The 13421-nt window shown below is 33.1% G+C and overlaps 1 protein-coding gene across 1 annotated transcript in view; it reads left to right on the top strand.

Annotated features, from left to right (window-relative positions):
* The window catches only part of C14H1orf141 (chromosome 14 C1orf141 homolog), a 163148-nt gene extending 150973 nt beyond the window's left edge, over positions 1-12175 (top strand). The window contains exons 8-12 of the mRNA XM_019730956.3: positions 85-152; positions 6027-6171; positions 8005-8074; positions 9323-9509; positions 11127-12175. Coding sequence (XP_019586515.3) covers positions 85-152; positions 6027-6171; positions 8005-8074; positions 9323-9509; positions 11127-11714 — 1058 coding nt within the window. The 3' untranslated portion in view covers positions 11715-12175. The remainder of the gene's footprint in view (positions 1-84; positions 153-6026; positions 6172-8004; positions 8075-9322; positions 9510-11126) is intronic.
* The last annotated feature ends 1246 nt before the right edge of the window (positions 12176-13421 follow it).

Genomic DNA, 13421 nt, shown 5'->3' with positions numbered 1-13421 from the left:
AGTAGAGAATATAGTTTATTGAGTTAAGTTGGAAGTAGTCTAATAATATGGAAATATTATTTATGTTTGGATTTGTTTTTTTAGAACCAGTGGAAGAAAATCTAAAATCAAGATATAGTAGACGTTTTCTTTATCTTAAGGATACAGGTGAGGTAGGTTTAATTTGTAAGCTTACAATTACTTAATATAAATTCAAATTAGCCCTAACAATCTTATATATGCTTCTACAAATCCCAAATTCAAATGGACTTTAGGATTAAAAGCATAAGAATTTTTGTTTGTTTATATAAAGGACATTTATTATAAAGATAGATGATTGATTTGTAAGGAAAATTATTGTTTGTTTAAAAACTGCCATATTAAAATAAAACATCAAGAAGAAACATACTTATCAATTGAGCAGTTTACAAGGTCAATCAGGAAAAGACAAATATTTTAGAATTGAAAATACTTGCATAATAATAACTTTGGATATCAATATCTATATTAGTATTTGTACCTATACATGTGCAAATTATACTAGGTTATATAATTAGTTTTTTTAATTAAGTTTATTGGGGTGACATTGGTTAGTAAAATTATATAGATTTCAAATGTAGAGTTCTATAATACATCACATCACCTATATATTGCAATGTGTTCACCACCAGTCAATTCTCCTTCCATCACCATGTATTTAACTCCCTTTACGCTCTTCTCTCACCCCCACTCTCCCGTTACCCTGTGACTGTGAGTTTTTGTTTGTTTCTTTGTCTTTTTTATTTGTGGCTTTCAGTTTTATATCCCACATGTGAGTGAAATCATATGGTTCTCAATGTTTTCTATCTGATTTATTTTACTTAGCATGATAATCTCAAGATTTCATCCATGTTGTCGCTAATGGCAGTATTTCATCCTTTCCTATGGTTGAATAATAGTCCGTTGTATATGTATACCACATCTTCTTTATCCAATCATCTATCGAAGGACACTTTGGTTATTTCCATGCCTTGGCTACTGTGAATAATGCTGCAATGAACACAGGGGTACATAGTACATAGATCTTTATGGATAAATATTTTCAGATTTTTTGAGGTAGATACCAGAACAGGGATCGCTGGGTCATTTGGTAACTCTATTCTTAATTTTTTGAGGAACCTTCAAACTGTTTTCTATAGTGGCTGTACTACTTTATATTCCCACCAGCAGTGTATGAGGGTTCCTTTTTCTCCATAGCCTCTCTAACACTTGTTATTACTTCCCTTGTTGGTAATAACCATTCTAGCAGATGTGAGGTGCTATCTCATCATGGTTTTGATTTGCATTTTCCCAATAGCTCATGAAGTTGAGCATTTTTCATGTTTCTGTTGGCCGTTTGTATGTCTTTTTGGGAGAAGTATCTGCTTAGGTCCTCTGCCCATGTTTTCATTGGATTGTTTGGTTTTTTTTGTTGCTGAGTTGTACGAGTTCTTTATATATTTTGGATATTAGCCGTTTGCCAGAGGTGTTGTTTGCAAATATCTTCTTCCATTGTTTTGCTGATAGTTTCTTTTGCTGTGCAAAAGCTTTATAGTTTGACAAAGTCCCATTCATTTATTTTTGTAAAAACATAAGATTTTAAATTGATTTTTATCTCTGATACTAAGGAAAATATTATGTATATAGAAAATAATATATTATTTGTTAGTCAGTAAAATAGAAATTATTTATTGAATATAATAAGGACTGGCAGTTATCATAAAATCTGATAAGACAGCATAATATAAAATGTTACATGCATAACTTAAACGTTTTATTTTAATTTAAAATATGAAAATATATATCTATTTGTTAATCTTTTGATGTAGCCTAGACCATTTGGGGTCATGCTATAGTTATTTAAATTGTATAATTACAGTAATAACCACCAAAGCAGGTTTAGGACCAACATTGTTGGCTCTTAATATCCACTTGAGCAGAAGTTCATGGACATACTGAAATGTAGCTGACTAGCCTTGAATATTGAGCATGCCTTGGATGTCATTCAGTAGATTTTACCTAGGAGACTAGAGAAAGAAATTAATTCAGAGAATCAGCAAAATAATGTCATTTAAAAGTCTCTTAGGTATTAATTTATTTATTGTTAACCCTGATTCTTGTCAATATGAGAATAAAACATGACGAAATACATACTCTGGGCCATAATTAATAACATGCTGTAAGTTTTTTGCATATTTTTTCCTTTTATAATGTAAAACATATCGACACGATCCACGTTCCACAATATTAATTTTGTCCTCATCTACATAGTTTATTTGGGTTCATGTTTAATAAAAATCTCCAAAGAAACAAATATTGTAGCGTCACAATAAGTTTACTCATCATAATAAACTTACTAGCATCTTATAAAACATATAACATTTTAATTAAAAAAATAAATTAAAATATGCATGTGATTTTAAAAATTAAATAATACAGAAAGACTAATAAGAACACAAAGCCCTTCCATCCCACACTTCCTGTTTCTGTTTTTTCTTTTTTGGGAGGAGGGAGAAATTTTGTTTTTTTGCCTTTTTTTTTTTAAGTAACAGAGTAAAAAAATAACCAAATATTCATCAAGGCTGATGCTCTTCAGTACTTCCTGAAGATATGTTTCCATCTGGTATCATTTCCCTTCAGCCTGAAGAACTTCCTTAAACATATTTTGTAACAGAGGTCTATTGGCAACAAATGTTCTAAGTGTTCTTTTACCTGAAAATGTCTTAAGGGATGTTCTTGAAGGAAATTTTTGCTTGAAATAAAATTCTGGCTGATAATTTTTTTTTCTTTCAGCATATTAATGATGTTCCAGTGTCTACTGGAATTCTGACCTCCATAGCGTCTAATAAGAAGTCAGGGGTATTTTGAATTGTTCTGTATGTAACTTGTTTTCCTCAGGCTGCTTTCAAGACATTCTCCTTGTCTTTGGTTTTCAGCAATGTGACTATTTGCCTAAGAATGGCTATCTTCATATTTACTCTGCTTAGGGTTCACTAAACTTATGGAATTCTAAATTTATGTCTTTCATCAAATAAGGAAACTTCTGACCACTATTTTTCTACTTTATTCTATCTCTCCTCACCTTTGGGGACTCTTATTATACATATAGCAGGCCTTTCATTATTGTCCCACAGGTTCCTGAATCCCTTTTATTTAAAAAATATTTTCCTCTTTTTTTTCAATATTGGATAATTTCTATTGATAGATCTTAAAGTTCCCTGACACTTCACTCATTCCATTCTGTTTTAAGTTCAACCAGTAAATGTTTTATTTCAGATATTTTTAGTTCTAGAATTTCCATATTTTAAAATAGCTTCTCTTTCTCTGATATTTCCCCCCTTTTTTCATTCGCTGTGAACACGTTTCATTTTTTCATTAAGCATAGTTACAATAGCTGCCTTAAAATCTGTTAATTCCAACATCTGGGTCATTTCAAGGTTGGTCTGGATTGAACATCTTCTCTTCTGAAACTAGGTTTCATTTTCCTGGTTCTTTGTCAAGTTGAATTTTTCCTGGACCTTATGACTGTTAAAATGTGGAGACTTCGGAATCTATTATATTCCTACAAAGAATATTGATGTTTTTGTTTTAGTAGTCAATTAACTTGGTTTGGCTCAAAATATAAACTCTGTCTCTTGAGCAGCAGCTCAAACTTCAGTTCAGTTCTTTTATCCTTAGCGGGACTGCCTGCAGTTTTCCCTAAGCATTCATGGTTCAAGGGTCAGTGAGAGACTTGGACAGAGTTTATACATAGAAGATTGGGCTACCGTCTTTGGCTTTCTTCTTATCATTCTTTCCTCACTTTTCAGGAGCTTTGGTCACCCTGAATTTTATCCTCTGGTTCTCCTGGCCAGAAAGAGTACATTTTCTGTCAGTTTTAGATACCCCGTAGAGTGCCAACTTCAGCCGGCCTTCAAACTAAAAGCCATAAAAATAGAAATTTCTCCCCATGCAAGTTAGTTATTCCAAGTTTCAATGCTCTTTCTTTGTCATTTGCTTTTGTTCACTCTCCAGGACCTTCAGGTAACGTGTGCGTGTGTGTGTGTGTGTGTGTGTGTGTGTGTGTGTGTGTGTGTGTTTAGAGTATTTTGTCTAGAGTTTATAGTTGTTACCTGAGAGCGGGTGTGTCTGACAGGGGCTTACTCAGCCATATTGAATCAGAATTACCCAGAGTTTTTACTACTTCCATTATCTTTTCCTACTGCATTGCTCAGTAGTTCCTAAACATTTATAAATAATAGCGGTGCTAGGTGTCATTCTTGTCATGCCATAGACTAATGTATTACTATTAACTATAAAGTTGGCTATTGGTTTTACATAGGTATAATTTTTTAAATTATTGTAAGATTATTCTTTATCTTATTAAGAAAGTATTCTCTTTGTAGTTTTATTACAGTTCTTATCAATGATGGTTGTTAAATTCATCAAATGTATTTTAAATATTGTAGCTATGAAAATAATTACATTGTTTTTCTCCCTTAACTTATTGGGCGATGAATTATAGTAACATATCTATTAGTAACCTTTCATTTCTTGATAATTTCATTTTGCCATTATGAATTGTTCTATTAGGATAGTGTTGAATAGTATTTTATTTTCAATTTGTGAAAGCTCTTGAAGTCCTATGTGAGATTAGTTTGTAGGCTTCTTATGGTGCATCATCTTTTCAGACTTTGGTGTCAAGACTATGTTAGCTTATAAAAAAACTGAAAAATTGTTGTTTTTGTTGTTGTTGTTTAATTTTAATTTAATTGATATTACATTGCATAAGAATTATTTGTTACATAAATTTTGAAGGCGTTTATCCATAAATCTATTTGGGCCTGCTTACTCTTTTGAAGGTAGTTATTTGAAACTTCTTTACATTTCTTTTAAGAATTATGGGTATGTTCTAATTTTCTTCTTCTCAAGTCAATTTTAGTAATTTTTCTTTATGTTAAAGTTTCTGTTTGATGTTCAAGACATCCATAGCTTATTCCTCTCACAACTATCCTTCTTACCTATTCAAACTTATCTTTTATATTCAATAAATGATAAATTCCCACCCCCACTCTAAATACTCTGTGTTCTTGACTGTCTTATGAATATTTTAGTTTTATGTTGTTGGCCTCCTCTGAGATGCCCTAATTTTCAAGTCCTAGCATTAAGTTCTTCCTCATTGATGAAATCTTTCCTGTCTATTGCAGCCCTCACCAATATCCCTCTTTTCTAAACTCATTTATTGATTAGTTTGGTTCTTAGGAATATTTCTCTATTATATTATTGCCTAATGTTTCATGTATATTAATCATATCTATCCAATAAGGATGTGAGCTCTTTATGGCTTAGATTTTTGTCCTATGCTTTATTTTTATCTTATATTATCCAAAACTAAATATATTCTGTGCCTAATGTGAAAAAAATTGTGGGTACTAACCAAATATTTGGTTTGTGGATAGAGGGTCACAAGTTATGCAGTGTATACTTGCATATGTATATCCATATGTATATTTTGGATATCTAGATATTTGTATTTAAGTAAAAGCATATAAATCTAATCTGAGACCCTAATTTAGGACAATCTAGATTATTTTTTCCAGTTTCTCCCCCTTTACTCAGGACTATTTACTGTACCTACTCTGTGTATGAGAGAGTAAAGTTTCTGTTTAAACTGAGATATTTGTTTCTCTGTATTTGAAGTTTAGACTTTCCCTGCATTTGGAGAAATAAATTTTATATGGATATGAAGGCTAGGTTTTAAAGATAAAGAATAGTAAAAATTAATAAAAAGTGTAAGCGTAAGCAAATTTTAAAAATTTGTAGATTTGTTTCCTCATCCATAAGTGCAAATAACACCTATCTCATAGGTTTGTGTGGTTTTTTTTTTTGAGAGTTAAATAAGCATTGTATTTGAAAGTATTCAAAGAACTAGACAACTGTTAGTTATCATAATTAGATATTCCAAATGAGAATCATGAAGTATAAATTATCAATATACATGGAAAGAAATAATTTCTAAAACATTTTTCCATTTTTTTTCTGATGTTTAGGTAGAAAATGCTAAGCCCTTACATGACCTATATTCACAGCATAGACAAGAATGTAAACGAACATTGGATTCTACAGTCCCTTCTCCTGTACCCAGCATTCAATCTAGTGCTTATAAGAAGGAAAAAGACTCCATTTTATTTATAGGTATATACACTATGTGTTTATATCGAAGTAACTGAAAATTAACTGCATCTAACTTTAAGATATAGGCATTAAGAAAATCTTTAACCAAGGAACATCAGAATTTGATCATATTACTACATTATTTCACTACTTAATAACATCTGAAGACTCTCTAATACAAAAATGGTAAACTCTAGGTTCCTTAGCATAGTATACAAGGTCTTTCTAGGCTTTTATTCTATCTCTTTATCCATACTGATTCTAATCATAATGAACAGTCTGTTCCAACTACTGTGTGATTTGATCTATTCTGTTCTCTGTGATCAGAACATATTGTTCCACGTGATAGATTCCAATTCATCTTTAATAGTTGGGGCCCTTTTAGCTGCAGAAAATCTGATTACACGTGGCTTAAAGAATAAAGATACTTATAATCTCAAATAACAAAAAGTCCCTCAGTCATGCAGTTCTAGGGTTGGTTAATTCTGGAGTTTAATGATGTCATCAAATAGCCTCCATCTTTCCTCAACTTCTTCAACTGTCTTACCAAGGAGTTCATCCTCCTAGCTTGCTGTATAATATGGTGACTATTAGTTAAGAGAACCTGTGTAAGTAACAACATCCAGTGAAAAAAAGAACAGCTTTTTGGTCCCTTTATAAGAAGAAGGAAAATGTTCCCTGAAGCCATCCAGCAGGCTTCCCCTTGTGTCTCCTTGGCTAGAATAGCTTCATGCACCAATGTCTAAATCAATAAATCATTATAGGCTTAAATCCGTTTTTTCAACTTTTAACGCAACCCACAGTAAGAAATACTTTTCATATCACAACTAATATATATGATATATATATGGAGCAGAAGATACACATTCATGGTGTCTTAATTTTTGTCTTTTTCAGCTTAACTAGAGTACAGAATTTTAGTGTTTTGTACAGTTATTACTAAGGATCCATGTGATGCAATCTCTTCTATTTCATTTTTTAAAATGCTGATCAGAGATGCTAAGTTGATTTAGTATCTAAATTGATGGGTTGTAGCTCACATTTTGAAAAACATAGGCTCAGATCACTCAAGATCGACTCCCTCGAGTTAGGAAGGAGCCCAGCCTCCCTTGAAGGACCTATTTGCTTGGAGGAGTTCTGAGATACATAAGATCAGAGTTCTGTTAGCAAAGAACGGAGGCGGGGGAAGGACTATTAAATAAGCAACCCTCTGTTTACACATTATTCTTTAAGAGTCTACTTAAGTGTCACATGTTCTCCAAAGTGTTCCCTGATAGCAGTGACAGGCTGTTCTCTCTCAGCAAAACAAATTTCCCTTTATAAAATTTCCTGACTCTCTTTACAGAAGAGGCATTATAATTCTTTTATCAAAGTCCCAAATTAAAACTTCTGGGAAAGTTGGCAACATAAATACAAGTTTATCCTGGCCAAAATGAATTTTAAAAGGAAGAAAAGTAGAGAAGAAAAATGTACTGAATTAAAACTAGGACATTTTATTCCAAACTAACTTCACTCCATACAGTGTTTAACCATCTGAGACTTCCTACTGGCTACTAATGACTTTACATATTGGGTGTGAAAATTTGGGAATGCCTTTCTTCCACAAAAATCTCCAGGACTAGTTTTATGTTTGGTTTATCTTAGCCAAACATTAGATCCTTGATCTCAGGCTTTTCCAGTTCGATCTTGTTCTCTGAAGTTTTTATTGAATAACTACTACAGATCAGGCACTATACCAAGTGCTTCCTGTATGTTATTTTATATTGTAAAATATTTTATACAAGATATTTTCTAAATGCCACTATAGAAAATATATATATGTATGCCTTTTATGGAAATCTTCTATCATTTCAGCTCATACTGAAAATAAAACTAAGGAATCATTTGATTTGGTTGGTCACTTAGAAGATTGTGTAAATGAAAGGTAATTTATTTTAAAATTTTTAATATTTTGTTCTGTTCAATGATGTTTCTAATAGGAAGAGTTCTGCTTTTTTTTTTTCTAGATCAGCATGAATTTATTCTGGCTCACTATTACTATTTAGGCCCATAGTGCAATCCAATGACTGGTCCTAGACTGCTTAGCTAGTCAGCATTGCATTCAGACCTTGAGCACATATTCTGTCTGCCGCAAGTTTATAGTCAAATGGAGAGAAAGACATGGGCAAATGAATGGAGAGAATGCAATTCTGTTTTTGTAGTAGAGATACAAATTTAATTACACTAAAACATGAATGTGAGACATGTAGTTTTTTATTTTTGTATGAAGTTCTGATCTTATGAGATCCTCAAACTCTGTGTAATGAAAAAAAGTGTTAATCCAGTGTGTTTTAAAATTTGTTTGGAGCAATACTATGTAGTCTCTTTAGGTTTATCTGAGTCTTTCTGAGATGGTAGTTGAGTAGATGAGTGAGAGGCTCACTGCACTTTGTGACATTGAGAATAAGGTACTTGACTAGGGTCTTGGTCAATGTCCTTGTACTGCTGGTCTCACTCCTGGGTGTTCTGTGGCTGCTGCCATCTGTGCTTCATGAGCTTATGGTCTATTCTGTCTGAATTTGGATAGGTCCACTCTCACTTCTCATTAGCATGGTAGTGCTTTCTGAGTCTCTGTCACGTCTTTCATCTGCCCTTAGACTGTCCATCACTATGCCAAGCCCTTGCTGTGGGTTACCTCACCCTTGCAATGGAAAGCCCCTTGGTGAGTCTAAACTCAGTGTCCATGTCACATGTGAACCAAAAGAGATGTGGAATGAAAACTATATTCTCTCTCTGCCTAACCACATTATTCCATCCTGATAACAAAGCTGGGGCCACCCTTTGTTGGCAGGAAGCGTCTTTGCAAAGCACTTCTCTCAGAATCTCAACAAAGAATGTGGAAATACCCCTCTACTTTTGGTGTTCTCCTCAACCTACATAATACACCTTCTCCCCACACAGACACCAAAGACGCATACACATTACCGTCTTGCTTCCACCACAGCTTTTACTGTTTCTCCCCCTCCCCCGACAAACCAGGCAAGAAGGAATGGTCTTGTCAGGTTGTAAGTCTATGGCAGAAGGCTAGGGGGAGATGTTGGCACTGTCTTTGAAGAATGGGGGAGGCAGACAAGAACTGACAAACTGAAATCAGCCCTGTAGACACTTAGACTGAAGTTCTCTTCATTTTCAGAAGAACTTCTCCACAGATGAATGGTTTAAATACAAAAGAAAATAATTCTGTTAGAAATGATTGGTTAAGTGAGTATTGTTCAGGAGAAAAAAAAAGCTTGCTCCCCTTATGCTTTGAGGATGAATTGAAAAGGCCAAATGCCAAGATAATCAACATTAGTCCGGCAAAAACAGTAACTTCTCACATGGTAAGAGTACCTATTAACGGTGTTCAGTAAATACGTGTATTATTACTGCTTGTGGAAATATTATATTCTAGTGACCAGAACATTTGATAAGTCCTTCTCTTGGTTTTACATTCTGAGGTGACAACAACACGTAAATTCTTAATGCTCTCTTTAGAACTGCCACCCTCAAACGGGATTCCTTTGCACCAGCTGAAAATGTTGTGTGTTTTTCATGAAGAAGTGTTTATCAAATTTTTCTAGATTATGAAAGAAAAATACAATAAAAATATTTTTAAATGACTTGATCATATATTGTTTTTCTAGCAATCTATTTTAGCTATTTCAACCAGAAAATACATTTATTAAAGGCTATTTTGGCAGCTCACAGAGTCTGGAAAGACAATCTGGTTTGAAAGCTATCTAATCAGGACTCACCCGATTACAACCTCAGACTGCTCTACTGGGGCCCGTGCTATTGTCACTGATAACAGTTTACAACTCTGATTCTGGGCAGGGAACACTATTTCTAAGACCTTTCCCACTAGTATGTCTAACACCATCCTCATTAGAATGTTTTCACAATGCCTGCTTTTACACAGTGCTTGCTTTTTCTGAACTAAAGACTGTCTTAGGAATATTTTATTGTCAAGCCCTAGGTCACATGCCTATTCCCTAACCTCCGGGGAGCCTGATAAAGCTAGTTTCTGCTTATGTTAATACCTAGGGTACATAGACTTGTATGGTGGAAAATTCCGTAAGGTGTTGGACAGACCAAAAATGTGACAAATCTCTACTACTGTGGCTAAGTAGGTAACATTGGCATCACCAGCAGATTGCAAAACTTTTGTCACTTTTCCCATAACCATAGGCAGTAATTAATATCTTTCAAATGAAGTACACTAATATACAATTAGGTGGATCCCAGTTTCTTATTTCATTAATTATATTTTTAAAGGAAAAGTAGCAATCGTTGAGTTAAAGTTTGCAAACTAAACTCTGGTAATATTCCTATTTACCAGTTTCTTTGGAGTTAATCTTTTAGAATTAGAATAGAAATGTGGGAAAGTGTTTAGTAAGTAGCTCATACACACAGGTTTTGCTACTACTGTGATAAAAATCTATTTTTAAAGTCAATCTACTACTTTGGCTATTTTATGCTGCAGATATATATTGAGCACTTTTTATGTGCTAAGTGTTGGGATGCAATAACAAATATAATCGTTGTAAAGATAATTTTAGATTTTCTGAATTACTTATTAGGATACCTAGACTTTGTAATTTGGGCTTGTAGTCAGTTATGTCTCTGATGATCTCTGACTCAAACCATTTTTTGGTATGTTTCTTATTTCTGGACATGGAAACCTGAGAAATGCCAGAACAATGTTTTATCCTACCAACTGTACTTACTATTCCCCAAAAATAACACCTTAAACATTTAAATATATATTATTTCTTCATATCCCACTTTATTTCAAGAAGGTTTTGGTACGTGATTTTTGTGTGTTTGAATACCACTATTGTTTATATTAAAAACTTTTGTGTAGTCATCTTTAGAATATTCTACCATTTTATTTCCATGTTTAAAAATATATGCCGCAATGGACTGAATGACTAAGTATTCTTTTCTTTAATCCACAGGAACAAAATGACACAAATCCCATAATTTTCCATGAGACTGGATATGTACAAACGTTAATTTTGACAAAAAAAAGGCTTCTTCCCCATCCTATGGAAAATAGAAATACTTTCCCATATGAAAGAGTAAATTTTGTTTTAGAAAGAAATAATGAAATCCTCAAATCTTTAATTAATGATAAATTTATTACTGCTTCAAAACCCAAAAGAACTATGCCTACAGCATGGAGGAAAAGTATACAAGGAATGTCTCTTGAAGTGGGCAATAGGGTTGTAGAGAATAAACGAAAGAAGAAAACGAGTATGCAGACATTTGAAAATGCATCTTGGAATAAACCCTATAAATTCTCAGAGACTCTTTCCAGCCTAACCAAAAAATGTGTAGGTTTCCTCGATAAAACTGTTACTCAAGAAATGAGTGCTAAAAACGGTAAATTTGAAAGCATGTTATCTACAGTAAAACCAATGAGCAAATTAAGTGCCTCACCTGTCAAATATTGCTCAAAGCCTTTAAAAAATGTGCTCAAAATCTATAAATTAGATACTGTAACACCACTGGATGATTTGTTAAACTTGTCAAGTGGAAATTAAAAGCCTCATAAAATATTGTTTATACAGCAATATTTGGGTATCAAGAAGCAGATAACAAAATTCCAAGATCATAGATGAAATTCTTATCTATAGTAATGTTCTTATGGATAGTATAAGAAAGCAAACATAACAATTGGAGTTACAAATCCACAGTAGTCTGTTTAAGAAAAAACAAAATTTTTACTAAATAAGAAGACAAAATTAGGAAATAATTATCAAGAGGAACTAGCTCATTTCTGTTATCTCAATTAGATTCCTCAAATCAGCAGCATTCCAACAATAAAGTATGCTGTGGACCAAGAATGTCATAGACTGACTCTGGAAATTCACTCTTGGAAGCCAAATCATGTTAATAACCTTGCTCTATAATTGAATATAAAATTAGACAAATGTACCATTAACTTGATGCATGTGGAATTAATCATATCAGTATTTTGGATAATCATTGGAAAATAGCATTACTTTGGCAATTCATGTAATTTAAAAGGCTTTGTAAAATTTCAAGTAGCTTTTTGTTAGAAAATATTAGAACTTCATTACTATTATATGTAATGCCTTTTCCAAGTATAACTTTCTAAAAGTATAACTTTTATCTGAATTGTTAAATAATTTAAAAGAATAACTTATCCTTCATAAGCTAAATAATTTTGGTAACAAATCCTATAAAGTATTGAATATTTTAAGTATATTATTACATTGCCATTTCACTGTTTATATGCGTGAACATGGGCAAATATTGTAAACTATCTGAGCCTCAGTTTACTGTATCCCCTCCTTAAGATGGGGAGAGTACTTTAGTACAGTATTATGTTTTTTAGGATTTAAAAAATGTGGTGTACCTTGAGTGTGATAAGCATTCGTTAAAGATTCCTTTCCTATTCCCACCTTTTCTACTGCTCTTAATGTAAGTATAACTTCTTAAAAGATGTTCCCTTAAGTTTCTTACTTCAGTCTTTTCTAAATTAAATGATAAACCTAACTACAGTATTTGGACCGTAACCGAAAAATAGCTTCAAATTAGAAGTAGGGATTTTTGTATTATTTATTTTTGGAAGTTTCTGCTGATGCTTGTGCCTTCAGGAAGACATTCAAACAACTTAAAAATTCCATTTGGCTGAGGATTCTCCATTAAAACAGCTGGACAGCTGGAGCAGTGGATTCTGGGAAGTTGGTAACCTAAACTCAGCACCTTTCTCTTCTATTCTCAGCTTAAATATATCAGCCCCTAAACAAAACAGCTACTAGGATCTTCAAGCAGTGGAGTGCAAGGTTAGATGTGGTTTCTATTCTGATGCTGAAATCTGACTATGGCCCTGGAGAAAAGTCTCTGAGTCACAAGGCAATGGTTGAGGTTGTGCTCTGTCTTAGGCTACCGTGTTTCCCCCCAAATAAGACCTAGCTGGACCATCAGCTCTAATGCGTCTTTTGGAGCAAAAATTAATATAATACAATATAATGTAATATAATATAATACAATACAATACAATACAATACAATACAATACAATACAATACAATACAATACAATATAATATAATACTGGGTATAATATAATATACCAGGTCTTATATTAATTTTTGCTCCAAAAGACGCATTAGAACTGATGGTCCGGCTAGGTCTTTTATTGGGGGAAACAGAGTAGCTGGCCACTTGGGATATGTGGATTATCCGAGGGAAAGGTTGCCTTTGGCCCTTTAAAAGTATTCCT

Source organism: Rhinolophus sinicus, chromosome 14 (genome assembly GCF_057876585.1).
Source record: "Rhinolophus sinicus isolate RSI-liver-muscle chromosome 14, RSI-T2T, whole genome shotgun sequence".
Classification (NCBI taxonomy): domain Eukaryota; kingdom Metazoa; phylum Chordata; class Mammalia; order Chiroptera; family Rhinolophidae; genus Rhinolophus; species Rhinolophus sinicus.
This window is presented reverse-complemented; position numbering and strand designations above follow the sequence as displayed.